Genomic DNA, 16,596 nt, shown 5'->3' with positions numbered 1-16,596 from the left:
GAAACGTTGTAAACGATTGATTCACCGTGTAGGAGAACCGTAGTTCAGGAGTTAGAGGAAAACCATACTTTCGAAAAAAAAAAATTCAATCTTTGGTGGACAATATAAATATTTTATGGTGGCATGTCAGGTGAACTTTCACGTAAGCAAAAGCATGTGTGCGTCCCTAATTAAAGATTTTCACATCTACAAAAGAAAATCCAAATCACATTTCCACATCACTCAAGGATTATGTGAATTCAATTCAAATTGTATCAATATCTACAGCTGAATCTGAAGCTGATTCAGTGCCATGAATGTAACATTTGCTGAACAGGGTGAGCTAAATATTTGCTTGGATCATAGAAAGCTTCGCCATAAATCAATTTTGATGATACCCCGTTGTTGGTGTTTTATTTTCATGAGATATGAGCTCCAATTACCATTTTAAACTTTCGTTTTAAAAGTTATTCAAACCCAACAATGGTTATCGGGGACTTATTTTAAGTTTTTTTTCCGACTTCATTACGGCTTTCATTTGATTTTTTTTTAATTTCTAAAAATTTCTGGGGGGCTGTAGCCTCTTCAGCCCCCACTCTGCGTACGCCAGTGCTGTTGGCTGTTGCCAAAAACACTTCCTTGGTCCCTTTATTGACAAGATATCAAAAACTTAGTACGATTGTCTATTTCATACAGCTTAGAGAATAGAAAGAACAAGCGTCTTCTACCCTACCTTCCCTCCAGGAGTGTTGCGATTACGTTTGCAGCGATTGTTGCAACAATACGACCTGGCAGTAATAGCGCGTTTTAAGCGGCGCACCTGTTGAGTTGGAACTTGAATGTGCACTTCTCTGATAGATTTAGACTTTTATTGTAAAGTTTTTTAGAATAGTGTTCACTTTACTGTGTGACAGTAAATGCTGTCATATATGAAGTAAAGTAAAAAATACAATAAATTTAATGAATCCCTTTTAATATATGAATGGTATATATTGTTTTCATTTAAAATGATAAACCATAGCACTTTTTCATGTCCTTATTGTGGCAATAATTTTCCCTTTTTTGGTCCTCTTTAGGGTAAAATTTTCCCATTTAAAATCCGGTCTCTAATGATGACTTTTTCTGGTATATTATGGTTTATTTTCAAGTTCACTTTATGCACAGAAAGGCTAATCGGGACTGGACCTAAAGTTTGAAGGGGGATACGGACCACTGTGTGTTTTCTCCGGGTATGGGTGATTGTAGTTGTTCTGACTGGCTGATCAATTGACTTGGTTTATTTTACTTCGCTTTTCTGCCACTTTAGACTCATCGCGAAGATGAGGATGAGTGATGATATGATAAAATTGATGAAGGGATATTCACAAAGAACACTCATGCCCAAGCCGGGATTCGAACCCGGAACCCCTGGCGTCGTAGCGTGGTGTGCGATTGTACGTGTTCTTTCTCCTATTTCATCATCATATCATTATACTCTAGCGGCAAAAATAAGCAACCAAAGTTGGTAAAATGAGCAATTTCAATTATTTCTCTAACCATTGTGTTCACAATTTGAGTTAAATTGTTCAGTTGTAATTACATCGCGATTTATTAGACTCGTTGAAAACCATACTGAGAAGAAATTGCTATGTTCGTTCTCATGTGCAGTGTTTTGGGAGAGTGTCGAAAGTGTGGTATATTATTGCAACGTATGTCACGAGCATTGCATGTCAATTTGGATAATATTGATTGCAACCTGCACTTAACATTTATGGCCGCTCTTGCTCCACCACATATCATGTGTCCTGTACAAGTCGGCACCTTGTGATTATGCGGTGAACCATAGCCTGTGTAGCTTTTTACCTCTAGCTTTCTCACAGCGTATTTCTTCCCACATCAGTCAGTCTCTCTCTTGATTTTCTCAATGCTGCAACAATTTGCTCTTCATTCATTTACGCCATAAACTAATTAATATTTGATCCACGCTTATGCTGTTGACTATAAGGTCATCCGCGTGTTTGTTGTTGCTTTTGTAAGAAAACTGAAATGCCGATGATACTTTTATTTATTGAATTTTTATTACAAGGGTCGTTCAAGGTTGACCAAGACTTTCGTGCGTAAAATATTAATGAATCAATGTAGCGCTGCATTACTTCGGTAGGACAGACCATGATTCCTTGCGAGTAACCATGATCCTTTGCGACGCATTTGGCGCATGCACAGTAGTGTAAGCAAAGATGGCGGCAAGTAGTGTATCTGTTGCTGTGGAGCAGCGGTGTATAATGAAATTTCTCGTGAAGAAAGAAGGTGAAACCTGCTGAAATTTGGCGCAGACTGCAAGCACAGTATGGTGAACAAACACTGTCACGGGCAAGAGTGTACGAATGGTGTCATAAGGGTTCCCCTCCACCCAAAAAACCAAAGCGCTGCCGTCTGCCGATAAGATTTTGGGAACTGTTTTCTGGGACATGAAAGGTGTTATCCATGTGGATTTTTTGGAGAAGGGTGCCACAATTAATGCCCAGTATTACTCAACACTGCTTCACAGTGCTGTACGTGGGACCGTTCGGAAGAAAGAACCTGAAATGTTGTCGAAACATGTCATTCTTCTCGATGACAATGCCAGGCCACACACGGCCCATTTGACTCGAACAACAATGGTCAACTTGCACTGGGAGGTTTAACCACACAGTCCAGATTTAGCCCCCAGTGATTTCCACTTGTTTGGGGCTCTTTTAAACAGTGACGTGCGGTGATGTCGACACTTGGGGTAGCAATCTGTGGCGTGCGCAAGGGAGGTTGGTGTTGGTCATAATCCCCCCTCCCCCTTTTAGGGCCCAGTATTCCTAAAAATAGAACGTCAAAGAAAGGAAAGGATTGCAAAATGAGGAAGGACTACTGAAAAGAAACATACGTTAATCCCACCCACTTTCGAAAATCCAAAACATGTTGATTTGACTATTAAACCAGAGATCCCGGGTTCGAACCCCGACCTGGGCATGAGTGTTATTTGTGTTTGTCCCTTCATCAATTTTATCGTATCATCTTGACGATTAGCCAAAAGTGTAGGTAAAGCAATCAGTGATTTGATTTATCCTACTTAGCGTCGCTGACACATTTGGTTAATCGCGAAGATGATACAATACAATAAATGAAGAGACAAATACAAATAACACCCATGCCGAGGTCGGAGTTCTAACCCGGAACTCCTGGTGTCATAGCATGCAGTGATAACCACTCCTTCGCGGTTGGTTGATTTGGTGTTTAAGTTCACTTTATGTACATAAAAGCTAATCGGGACTGGACCTACAGTTTAAAGTGGGATCCGAACCACTATGTGCCTCCACCGGGTACCGATCCGAGGCCACTTGCACTCCCCCACGGTGGTCGGCCGACAACAAAGGTGAGTGGAAAGCTCTAACTATTCGGATACGTGGGTATCGGTAAAGCAAACTGCGTATTTACTCACTAGGACGTAAATTTCAATTGGATTTTTGAAACACCATATTCGTATATTATTAACGTTTTTCCAAAAATATTGCATTCCTTGATTTCCCTAATTTCTCCATCTCACGATCTCGTTACTGAAGGATACAGGCTCGAGCCCTGGCCTTTGCATGAGTGTTCCTTTGTAGCCACTGTTCATCCGTTTAATTTAATCAGCGTTCATCGTCATGGCAGAATTTAGGTAAAGTGATGGAAAAGCAACGCTAAAGAAAGGGGAAAAAAATACAAATAATTTCTTCCCAGTGCATCTGCAGGGCACTGTGAAATCAGGAGTCCAGAGTTCTCTGTTTATGATTGTCCCTCGTGACTTCCATAAGCTCATTAGGTACTTATCGCAATTAAATCTATACAGCTAGGAAAAGCGATGGGAGGTGGCAAAACTGCAATACATTAGAGGAGATAAACAGGTAACAAAACACACTTTTTTCTACTTTCTTCAATGATATTCATTTGGCTTTTTGAGTTCTGGGGTACATTTTTCATTCCAAATTATTTCATTATTCACTGCAGAGTACAACACATAGGAACAAGAATACGCACTCGTCACGGGTTCGAATCCCTGCCTGAATTGTTCTTTGTGAGGTCCCTTCATCAATTTCATCATATCATCACTCATCCTCATTTTCGCGATAACCAAATGTGCAGAAAGGTGAGGTAAAATAAACCAAACCAACAACAACAATTAGAACGCACGTTTTCTTGCCCAAATTTATACGTCCGTATTTATGACTGTTGAGCTTACCCATTTTTTTTTATTGGAGGCCAAATTATTAGTACATTTAAATAAAACACTACTAAAACGAGACCGAGAGAGAGAGAGCGTTAGCAAATATTTGTTATTTAATCATTATATATTCCATATTTTAAAATAAGAGAAAAGAAACCATAACATTTTTGTCTGCACATAATACAAGTACGTTCCCATTCATATACAAGTAAAACTACATCCCATATTATACATACATATTGTACAACGTTTAAAAGGTTGTGTAAATACATAGGACATAAGTACTGCAGAAAATATTTCCCTGAGTTCTTTAGAGGATTTGCAAAGGAATCCAAGGAAAACCAATGCCCTATCTGTCCTATAGGAGATAGACTGGAGGACCTGAAACCACGGGCTTTCAACCAATTGAGCGGGGGGCGAGGGGGCAAGGGAGGTACAGGCAGAAATCTTCCCTTTCTCTTCGGGCGGTTGTCTATACCTAGAACTGGTAAGGCGGATGAAGAGCCAGCTAGGGTATCCATCCTTGCCAGCTGATCACATCGAGGGACGAGAAGCGCGTGGAAAGAAGTGTTGCATATGAACTGAGGCTTCAAGACAATAAATATTGTGATTTGAAAATAATTAGAGACGTGAGATTGATTGATCTATCTCTGCTAGACTAGCTACTCCTCGACTAGCTACTCCTCAGTGCACGTCACTGCTTTTAAAGAGCATTTGGGCGGAACGCACTTCCAGACAGATGAGGAACTCAAGAACGCTGTCCTGCAGTGATTACGATACCAACCTACTTCTTTCTACGCCAAAGGCATCAAGGAACTTACACAACGATGGCAACGGTGTCTGGATGTTCAGGGGAAATACTTTGAAAAACTGACATAGTTTGGTGCTTCTATGTATGTATATTTCCTGTCTAGAAATAAAAGTCGTGGTCAACTCTTGTATATGGTGTAAATATTCATCTATTCACTCTCTCTCTCAAATTCAGCATTAGTGAGGAGCTGGCCTCCGTGGTCCAGCGGTTGGAGTAACGCGCTGAGAAGTGGGGACTAGGAAATTGAGTTTGCTGTCATGTGTTTCAGGCCCCCCTGATAGTGTAATTGATATCGGCGATATCCGATATCGCTTTACCCTTACAACGCGGAGTGTCTCAGTCGGTTGTTCGGATCACACTTGAAAGCGTAGATCATGTTCCAATTAACCATATGTATGCATCAGTGACGGCACCAAAAAAAAAAAAAAAGTAATTGTCTGACAGATGATGGTTTGGATTATTTCTGGGGGGTCATATTTAGTATACATGTAACTATCATACAAAATTACATATACATGAGCTTAGACAGCATCTATCTAGTTTTCTTCTTTGTTGGGGGGCGGTAGGATTAGGGGAAGACTGGTTAACCACCCTCCGTGTCCTCCTTTCTGGCACCGTCGCTGCTATGCATATGGTGGACCTGCATTAGATTTATCATCATCGCCGCGATTATTCTAGAGGTAAAATATGGACATGAGATAATTGTTTATGGCAACAGGAAGAGAAGTGTAAATACAGTAGAGTATAGTAACTTTAGACGAAAACTTCGGTGGCCAAGCAGATTGAATTGTCTTACGATCTTGTCATTTAAGCTTCCTGGTTCGAATCCCGAGGTGAGCATGCAGAAGTGTTCCTTCATCAGTTTCATCCGAGCCATCATTCAACCTCGTCGCGATTAGTCAAAAGTGACAGAAAAGCCTCTCAGAATAAGAGACCAAAACTTGATTTGCATGACTGAAGATCGAACTTAATTATTGAGTTTAGAAAAGAAGGCACGGCGGAACCAATGAAAGAAGTGCAACGTCTGATCCCCCAAAATTTCTTTTCTCACCACACCGAAGAACAATTGTGTAGCGCGCTAGTTTCGATGTGAAACAGGCCCATTTTCTCTTCCTGAGTCGCGGCATGAAGAATCACAACGCCTGTCCCCGTTTCTGCTGAGAAACCTCGGGAACTTTTTCTCAGGAGAGAGAGACAGGTTGCTTTTGCGCTGTGGAAGACCACAACAAACATTGGATGTCGGTGGGCGCACAGTCAAATGCGGGACGTAGAAGTTTCTTACACCAGGTGGCATCTAGGAGCATCATCTTCATGTGATTTGTCTTGTGCTGTCGTGATTTCGATATTCTTGCACCGTCAGTGCCTCGTGGACAATCTTGTTGACAGTTAAAAAGCAGGAGGTGTAAATCTGTGTTATGTTTAAGCAAGTTCATGTTGCGAGCCAGTGTACGCCACGTGTTGCGATCGGATGTCGAATGCTCCCGACGGATGAAGGCGGACATGCGACGAAGGATATCCGAAGAGCTTGACGATTTTTGGGATTCTGGGGGTCATGCCAGAGGAAAGTGTTTGCCCACGTATTGGGACGATACAGGTGAGTTTCGTGTCACTTATCCGTCTGTTGAATAGTTGTTTGGTAAAAACTAGGGTAACGTGGATCTTACTTTTTTATTTGTCAGGGTTTAATGGGTGGGCAAGGAATGCCCAAATAAGTGTTATTGATACGACTCTTGTCCTTGTTATTGCTAACTTATTTTGGATAACCAGGTGTTTGTGCCTGTACAAGCATTGGTGTCCACGGGTGAGGGAGCTGTCCCATCCGAAGTTTTGAGAAAATCAGAATTTTCAAATGAAAGCAGTAAAGGGGAAAACCAAAGTAGTGAATGGACCTCCCCCCTTAAAATGACCCCGGATTGCCATTTTTTACTTTGATGAACTTTTAAAACTATGGTTCAAAATGGTAATTACGAAATATTTTTTTGTATATCCTTCCCCCCCTCCCTTAGAACAGCCACGTAATGTCTACTTTTACAATTCCAGCTCCCTCCGAAAAAGAAATCATGCGCACGCTCGTGCGAACAAGGCTTTATATTGTGTTTACCTCTCTGAGCCAATAATGAAATGCCATTCCCCATAGCAGCCAGTAAAACATACACGAATTTTTGGTGTAAAATATTTAGACCATGGTGGCTCCCCTGTATCCATTTATGAGCGGCTGGGTGGTCGCCAGAGCCGCTTATACAAGGATATCGGTTTTAACATTAGTACGATCCAGGCAACGAACCCGCGTATCCTGTCTGGCAGTCAGATGTTTTGCCGACGGAACCAGTGTACACTTAATGTAAATTATGTTATGCTATGCTACGATGTCATCAAGGGATCCGGTTCGATTCCTGGTGGAGGTACAAAGTGGTTCGGATCTTCCTTTAAACTGCAGGCGCAGTTCAGATTAATCTAAAATGGACCGAAACTAAACTAATACAACTTTAAAAAATAGTAACGACTTTTGTGCGCTTAGATAATACCGAAATTTATGGCTTCAAGTTTTCTCGACCTCATTTGACTTTCCTAGATTATGGTCTGCATACTGCGGGGTGAGGGGGGATAATTTTCACTCAGTCGTGTTGACCTATGAATGGTAAGGAGCAATAGCCGCAGTGCTGACGCACCCTACCAGGTTTTAACCATCACCGCGACTTCGAAGAGCAAGGAATGCAATATTGAGAGCCAGGCCCGAAGGCAAATGGACGTCGAACGAGCCAGTAGACAAAGAGAAAACAATAAATGTCTGGGGTGAATTAATGGTGCCCTATTAAATTATTATTGGCAGTTTGCCAAGAAATAGATCTAAAAATCTAGTTTTTGTTTTTCGAAATCCATCAATGTTTCAAATTAGAGCGTGGAAAGTAAAAATTCTGTAAATGGAGGCGTTGTGTGTGTTTAATTTTTTTTAAAACAGCTAAATAACTTACATTGGGATACTGAGGCAGACTAAACGAAAGCGAGCGAAATTGATCTACCTGTTTCAATGTGGTGTTCTGTAAACCAACCGTCATCAAACCTTAGGACTTTCAGCTGTTTGTAGAGCCGAACTGACTAGGAACCAACCAGCCTCCAAATAAAGAATATATGTTGCTGTAACTTAACTATTCGAGGACAAAGGTGGCCAAACATCATTCTCAAGCCTGTGCCGGCTCGGTGGGTTCGAATTCCGATCTGGGCGTTTGTGTTCTTGGTTTCATTCATCAATTTCATCTTATCATTACTAGTCTTCATCGTCGAGATTAGTCAAGAGTGGCAGAAAAACAACGTCAAGTTAAAAAAAATCAAGCCTGCACAGTGCTAAAGAATGTTAATTTGATTGTTACCCACTTGTAATTCTACTGCGTGTCTTGTGATGTTAATATTTGGACTGTAGGAAGTTGATGATCCAAATTGTTTCTCTCTTTGCATTGTTTGTGTTCGCGCAGCGTGAAATGTGTCTGTTGTACTGTGTGTTGTAGACGTTTTTGTATCAATTGAACCTCTCGCAGCTTAAAAACTACGGATGAACAGGCCCGGATTAAGGTGGGTACTATTGATGCTGCAGCATTAGGCCCATTCCTGAAATAGGCCCAGATGAAAACAGACGAGAATTTTCCGAAAGCTGAACAGTTTTCTTTTGCTATATTAACCTGAAAATAAATCTCAGAATGAAATTTGGAGCCCCAATTTCGGACGCCTAGACACAGCGTTACTTATTATACAGTTACTATTATTTTTTACACTGTGACGTAACTATAACGTCGTTGTGTTTATTGTTCACCGAAGATTTCGAGCATCAGGCCCAATTTCGTCTTAATCCGGCCCTGTGGATGAACATTGTTACGGACAAATTAAGTGTACAGTCACGAACACTCTGGCTTGTAGCAATCTTATTGAGTTTCGGTGGGGTAGTTACAACACAGACATGTCCGAAATTTACATGTCTGCGAATGATTGTACAGTCACGGACACTTCTCGGTTGTAATGATCCCATTGAAAGTGAATGGGATCATTACAGCCCAGAAGTGTGTGTGACTGTACTAGGCTGGATAATAAATGATCAAGTATAATCTTCGGTCAATTGTTTCTGAAATATACAAAATCGTGAGCTGGAGTTACCTCTGGGATTAAGTTAGCGTCAGTGGCGGGGCCTTATTCGTGAGGTATGGGGTGCACCCCCTCCTCTTTCTTATTCTTCGAGCATAAGAAGAAAAATTGTATTTGTATTTCATTGCCTCGTGATGGTTGTTTTCTTGGAATTTCCACACCATTCTATCTCTCTTCAGGTACGATCCCCCCCTCAACAAAGAAGATTGATTGGTTGATTGATTTGGCTTATTTTACTTTCACTTTTTGCCACTTTTGGCTAATCGCGAAGTTGAGGATGATGAAATTCACCCATAAAGAACACCCATGCCCAGGCCGGGACTCTATCCCGAGACCCATTGTAGTGCGCTGTGCAAACCAAGGTCAGTCTAATCATAGTCTTACCTCCCTGCGGGGTGGGGAAAGTCTTCACGCACCTTGGTGCTAACAACTCATCCACAAGGAGGTGGGTCCCGGCCAAGAAAATCTAGATAAGTTAGTAGACGAGTGCGTTGTGTGGTCTACACCATGTCGCCACTGAAGGCACTGCTTGAACCTCGGCATGCGCGTGGCTGTTCCTTTGTTGTTTTTATAGCAGACGACAAATATAACAGCCAGCTGTCCATTATTTTCGTTGCCTTTCAATGTACTTTTTTAATAAAGGAAATGGAATTGTTCAGATGCTGAGCAGAAATTATCCTCACCTTCGTTTGTACTTTTGTTTCCATCTCAACCTTGCATTACGTGAAAGCGAATGTTAGGAACATGGTGATGGACAATTCCTACTCTTTATCTACCCCTCCGGGTTCGATACCCGGTGGATGCACATAGTGGTTCGGATCCCACTTCAAACTGTAGGTCCAGTCCCGATTATCCTTACTGTGCATAAAGTGGACTTAAAACACCAACTCAATCAATTAATCTTCGCCGCCGACTGTACCCTCACGAAATCCACGCTAATATTATTCGTTCCCATCGTCGCGATTAAATTAAAATATGTAGAAAAGCAACGTGGAGTGAAAAATATGCCACATACTAGAGAAGAATGTATAATTTGTTAACTTTTAGTTCTATTTCTACATTTTCTACCGCCAACCTCCTTGGCAGAATGGTTATCACTAGACCTCGGACTTTTAGGTTCTAAAAAGTGTGCTTTTAGGTTCCTAAAATAGGCTCTAAAAATCCTAAAATAGATTCTAAAAATCTTAAAACAGGTTTTTAAAATCTTAAAACAGGTACTAAAAATCTTAAAACAGGTTCTAAAAATCTTAAAACAGGTTCTAAAAATCTTAAAACAGGTTCTAAAAATTTTAAAACAGGTTCTAAAAATTTTAAAACAGGTTCTAAAAATTTTAAAACAGGTTCTAAAAATCCAAAAATAGGTTCTAAAAATGTTAAATTAGGCTCGAAAAATCCTGAGTTACGTTACAAAAAACTTACCGTATTCTCGCGTCTATAAGCCGCACTTTTTTCCCCGAAAAGTGGACCAAAAAATGGGGTGCGGCTTATACACGCGAATGATAAGAAAAGCATGTGCGGCTTATACACGCGAATGAAAGAAAGTGCAGCTACTGCTAGGATACTAAAATACGTACGTTGATTTGTTATCTTTATCACATAACGGATTCATTAACAGGAAATCCAACAACAATGCATCTGTAGCAGGCTTTGCAACAATATGATATCTTATCTTTAAATATTTTTTTGCAACAATATGATAATATCTTATCTTTGAACACGAATCATCCTTACTGTCGTATTGATCTGGAAACCATTCAGTAAAGTGAAGTTGTTAAAGAAGGTTGTGGGCCTGAGGTCAAGGTTGGTACTATTAAAGGGAGGATGTCTGGCAGAAGCATCAGCTACGATGCTCATTTTAAACTTCAAGCGATACGATATGCTGAAGGAAAAGGCAACAGATCTGCAGGGCGATATTACGATGTGGACGAGTCTAACGTTCGTCGATGGAGAAATCAGAAGGAACAACTTGCTGCAAGAAGTGGCAAGAGAAAGACATTTCGTGGAAAAGGAGCCAAATTTCCACAGGTAGAAGAAGAAGTTTTGGCCTTTGTAAATGAGAGGAGAAGTGCTGGCTATGCTGTAACCGTAGACATGATACGCTTTCAAGCTCGTGAAGTAGCTTCAAAGTTAGACATCAGTCGTCAAGCTTTCCGAGCTAGTGCGGGATGGTGTTCGTTTTATGCGTAGGAAAAGTTTATCGCTTCGCCGTAGGACAACAATTGCGCAACATTTCCCTGCAGACTTTGATCAGAAAATTGTTAAATTTCACAAATACGTGATTCGAATGCGAAAGTCGAATGATTATAACTTGTCTCAGATCGGCAACGCGGACGAAACACCTATTTACTGGGACATGCCTATGCCCAGCACAGTTGCACCGAGAGGCTCGCACACCGTATCGATCAAGACCACGGGTGGAGAGAAACAACGATGCACCGTAATGTTGGGTGTTCTTGCAGATGGAAGGAAACTGCCACCGTATGTTGTGCTGAAGCGTAAGAATGTGCCAAAGGAGACATTTCCGCCGGGTATTATCATACGTGCCCAGCAGAAAGGATGGGTGGAAGAAGAACTGGTATTGGACTGGATAGACAAAGTGTGGAATAGAAGGTCCGGTGCATTGCTGAACCAAAAGAGTTTGCTGGTGTGGGACAGCTTTCGTGGTCACCTAACAGACAGAATACAGACAAAATTGCAACAGTTGAAAACGGATGTAGCTGTGATTCCTGGGGGTCTAACGTCTGTACTGCAGCCCCTCGACGTTTGTGTAATTCGCTCGTTTAAAGCTGCGTTCCGGCGTCTGTATAATGACTGGATTAGTGCAGGAAACCACGAGCTTACAGCAACAGGAAAGATCAAACTTCCGACTGTCAAGCAAGTGTGTGAATGGATTCTGGCAGCATGGGAAAGTGTAAAATCGGAGACAATTGTGAAGGGTTTTCTGAAGTGCGGCATATACAATGCCCTAGATGGTATCCAGGATGAAATGTTGTGGGATTATGATGCTAGTGATGAAGATGACAATACGTCTTGTGCAGAAAATATTTCAACGAGTAGCAGCAACGACAGTGAATAAGGGCTTTGAGGACTCAAACTGAATGATAGGGTATTAATATGTAGATCATTGCGCTAAAATAAAGGTTAAAATACTTTTAAAATACTTACTTGAAATTGGCTACCTACGCAAAAAAAAAAAAAAAAAAAAAAAAAAGTCACTCGTGCGGCTTATACACGAGAAATTTTATTTTCCTGAAATCTAAGGCCAAAAAAGGGGGTGCGGCTTATACACGCGTGCGGCTAATAGACGCGAGAATACGGTAAATGGTGTAAAATTCCTGATAAGTACTAATTAGATCAATCGTTAAAAAAATACAAGAACTGTAAGAAATTTTAGTAGGTATATGCAAATATTAATTTTCTAACCAAATTTTAATTTGTATGAATCATTTTCAAAATTATCCACAAATAATTGCGATACTATACTTGGCCTGTTCGCAAAAGTTATTTGTTGACTTGAAAAATGAATTAGTTTGTAAAATTTGCTGCACAATATCAGGGTGGCGACTCACTTTGAATTTCGGGAATTATGCGAGAATTACTGGCTCTGGAAATCATGCGTGAAAATTGGTAAAACTTGAAAACAAAAGTACAAGCAGATGTTTTATTTTATATTTTAATTATCTTTCAACTAAAACGTAGTCAGTGGTGAAAATTTGAATGTTATAAAACTTCGTCAGTTGTTGCGTTTTGTAATGATACGCTGACATAACTTGTTATTTCTTATTTACCTGCAAACGAAAAAATAGGTTAAAAACCTAAAATCCGAGGCCTAGTTATCACATCGAGCTAAGACGCCAGGGGTCCCGGGTTCGAATCCCGGCCTGGGATTGGGTATAACTTTGAGTGTCCCTTCATCATATCATCACTCATCCTCATCTTCGCCAAAGTGGTAGAAAAGGAAAGTAAAATAAACCAAATCAATCAATCTATTTTCTACCTCCTAACTTAATCGTGACGATGAGCATGAATAAATAGATTGGTGAACTAAATGCTGAACACCCAAACTTTCTTCGTTTCAGATCTAGGCAGATCACTCAGTCATAGAAGCTGGCGAATTCGTGTCGTTGGAACACATTTAAATACGCATTATACGGTTTGATCTGAAACAGCATTTTTGAGCACTTGTGGTCCTTAATTACCGACACTTTAAATACAGTTGTATTTTAATATCCGTTATACCCGTATTATAATCGCGACATTATGAAACTATGATGAACTTATGAGATACCCACAGACGGAGCGGCGATTCCCCAAGACTTCTAAAACTAACCATATATCCTGAATTAACATAAAGTAAATAGCGTAGCTTTGTGTCGAACAAGGTATCCCACGTAATACGCAAAAAAATTAAGTGCTATGCATCCGTTCTCGAGGAATAAAATAACAATAAAACGTAAGTAATTTTTATTTAGCGTCGTTTATCTTCCACTTTTTTGGCTAATCGCGACGATGAAGATGAGCAATAATATTATGAAATTAATGAATGGACACTCGCAAAGAACACCTGTACCCAGACCGGGATTCGAACCTGGGACCCCAGGCGGCGTCGCTCCTCGCTGCGCTAACCACTCCGCCACAAAGGTCAGCGACTTAGTCTGTTGTTTACACATGCACGGTGAATGCTTTCTTATTCTTATGGACTGGAGTACCCCCTTGTCGCTTCCGCGGACAACAGTTAAAAGGAGATTATTCGCTCCCACAAGAGAAAATCTCGGCGGAGTAGTCAAAATAACTCGCTATGATGCCAGAGGTCCCAGGTTCGAACCCTGAGTATCCATGTCATTAGTTGACCATTCATCTTCATCGTCGCGATTAACGCAAGAGGTGGAAAAGCTACGTGAAATAAACGAAATAAGAGAGACGGCCTGTCATCCTGCACTTCACTAAGAGCAAACACGCCTTATCTATGGTTCTAACGGAGAACCTTTGTTTTATAGCCAAAGCTCTGCAAAGTCACTGTTTTAACTGCTCATACCCGCTTGGTTACTGAGCCAACCTGCTCTCCCAGCCAGTCAGAACGACAATCCATATGCCTTTCAGCTTCAATCTAAGAAAGACCACCGACCTAAAATCCCACAGTGTTCAAAGGAACTTATCAACGAGGTCGTTCATTTGCATGAAACGTTGGAAATGCAGATGAGTCTTGTTTCTAAAGTGTCTCTTGAATGGTAGTCGGAAACTTTTGTATTTATGATACCTGCAACTGGGTGTGAACCAAGTGACACCTAGTGAGCATAAACAAGTAAGCCGTGTGCTAACTGTACACTAAAGCTAGCCATTCTTTTTTTTCTTTCTTTCGAAAATATATAGGGCTAAAAAAATTGCATTATGTAATACAACTTTGGCAGAAATGAATGAGCCTTTTAATTTAATTTTTCACCGGGGCCCAGTGGTCCCTAAAATTTGAAGGATGCCGATATTTTCACCTTTTTACTTCTTGTTTGTCATGACCGAAATTGGTTTTGCTTGACACTTTCATATTTACTGTACTCAATGTATCAAGACGTACGAGATATACAAATGTGTCCATTTGCCGTGGAGTGTGAGTTCCGTTTCTGTTGAGAGAATCGAAATTCACACTTATAATGAACAAAATGTAATATCAAGTGTCCTCGGAAAATATCAGTAGTTATAAATATATTTTCATGCGTAGTTAGTAAGATGATCATGAAATCATGCACACGTGAATGATGTTTGAAACCAGAACAGGTGGTGTAGCCTGAAGACTTCACAGTCATGCACTATGCATTGGCGTTACCAGAAGTTTCTATAAGGGGTCAGGCCATTTGTAAAACTTGAAGAGTAGGAAATAATAACAATTATTATTATGATCATCATGGTTGCGATTATTATTCTGCAATGATAACTATTATAAATTAATAAAAATACTCAAATTTATTAGAAAATTATTATATCTTTGGGAGACTTTTCTACTATATCCACCACATGAGTGAATATCCAACATAAGTGTTTTTCATCTTCCTACATTACACACAGGTAGTGTAGTGAAATGTAAAGTTATTCTGCTTTGTTATTAACTTTTACATACCTTGTTCAAGAAAAAAGCTTTAAAAATTAGAGGGAAATTTTAGTCATAAAGTTTATTGCATGACTGACTCTCACATAAAATTATATATATATATATATTTAATTTTGGAAACTGTAGAATCGTAGATCCTAGTTACTGTATTTTGCACACTCAATTATTTCGATTTAATTAAATTTTTACTTTGGTTTTTCTGTTCGAATACTAACTGAACTGTGTTTAACAACCTTTCTGCTTTTTTGCAACTTGAATTGAAATCAAGGATATCAATTTGTGGAGGGGACCAGTTCGACCCCCTCCCCTCTCGACATCCATCATCCTAAGCTTGTATGTATCCCATTTTGTCATGCACTACAACAAACGATGGGCTGGCTTCATAAAATTGAGTAAAGCTTAGCTGTTTAAGGTCAGTGTCTAAAATTCTGGCCCAAAAGATTTTTTTAAATTTCGCAAACAAGATTTTGATCCCATTTTCGACCCATCCTACTGTGACCCCCCCCCCCCTCTTCTACATGAACCTACAAGAGTGGTGTCATCTTGTTCATTGGAATGTCCTCTACAAGATAAAATATGTTAACATTGAAAATGTAGGAGTGTACTATGTTTTCTAAGGCAAATGGCCAAATTCTAAGTAAAATGCCAATAAGATAACTAATATTTTTTGAAAAAATGATCATCTCAATTTGGTTATTTAGGAAACTATAAAGATAGCATTTTGTGAAATGAAATAGGAAGCAAATGTTAATGATATAATTTAGGGATGGGGCAGATTAATTGGTACTCTATCAGTATCAGCCTTCTGTGCATATCAGTGTATCTGCTTATTGGTAAAATTATGGATAAATTTTACTGATCCGATATATCTATAAATATCTTAAAATTTAGTGCAATATTCTGCAATTTTGTTACAATTTTTATGAATATAAACAGAATTTCTATTCTGTACTTTTTTAAAAAGTAAATATCTAAATATGCAGATTCTTTGGCATTGCATTAGCTTGATTCATCTCGTAACATACATTTTTTCGGTTTCGCCGAGGCCTTTTGGCGCGAATTTTAAAGTCGTACACTTATTTGACAAAATAACTCGTAGACTATTTGACCAATCTACTTCGGGTAACTTTTGTTTTGCAGCTAAAACATCAGGGCATGCAACCGTGCAAAAATCAAAACGCCAAAGCCAATAAGAGAGGTTGGGTGGGCCACGGCCCCCAAGTTTCAATGAAAAAATCATAAAACTGGGGAGTTTGTTTCACATATTCGATAATATAATGCACCCAGGAACATGAAATGACTTTCATTCGGTTGAGAAAGGTCCATTCTTTGAAAATAAGGCTAAAGTTTGCATCCCCTTAC

General features: G+C 39.9%; 1 protein-coding gene across 7 annotated transcripts in view; it reads left to right on the top strand.

Annotated features, from left to right (window-relative positions):
- The window catches only part of LOC145984007 (epidermal growth factor receptor kinase substrate 8-like), a 265,201-nt gene that overhangs the window by 184,320 nt on the left and 64,285 nt on the right, over positions 1 to 16,596 (top strand). Inside the window, exon 1 of one of the 7 annotated variants that reach the window (XM_083117310.1) lies at positions 6,349 to 6,597. The exons of the other annotated variants lie outside the window; for them this stretch is intronic. Within the exon in view, the coding sequence (XP_082973436.1) occupies positions 6,435 to 6,597 (163 nt within the window). The 5' untranslated portion in view covers positions 6,349 to 6,434. Of the gene's footprint in view, positions 1 to 6,348; positions 6,598 to 16,596 lie in introns of those variants that run through there. 7 annotated transcript variants of the gene reach the window in all.

This window comes from Lepisma saccharinum, chromosome 2 (genome assembly GCF_977018435.1).
Source record: "Lepisma saccharinum chromosome 2, izLepSacc3.1, whole genome shotgun sequence".
NCBI lineage: Eukaryota > Metazoa > Arthropoda > Insecta > Zygentoma > Lepismatidae > Lepisma > Lepisma saccharinum.
This window is presented reverse-complemented; position numbering and strand designations above follow the sequence as displayed.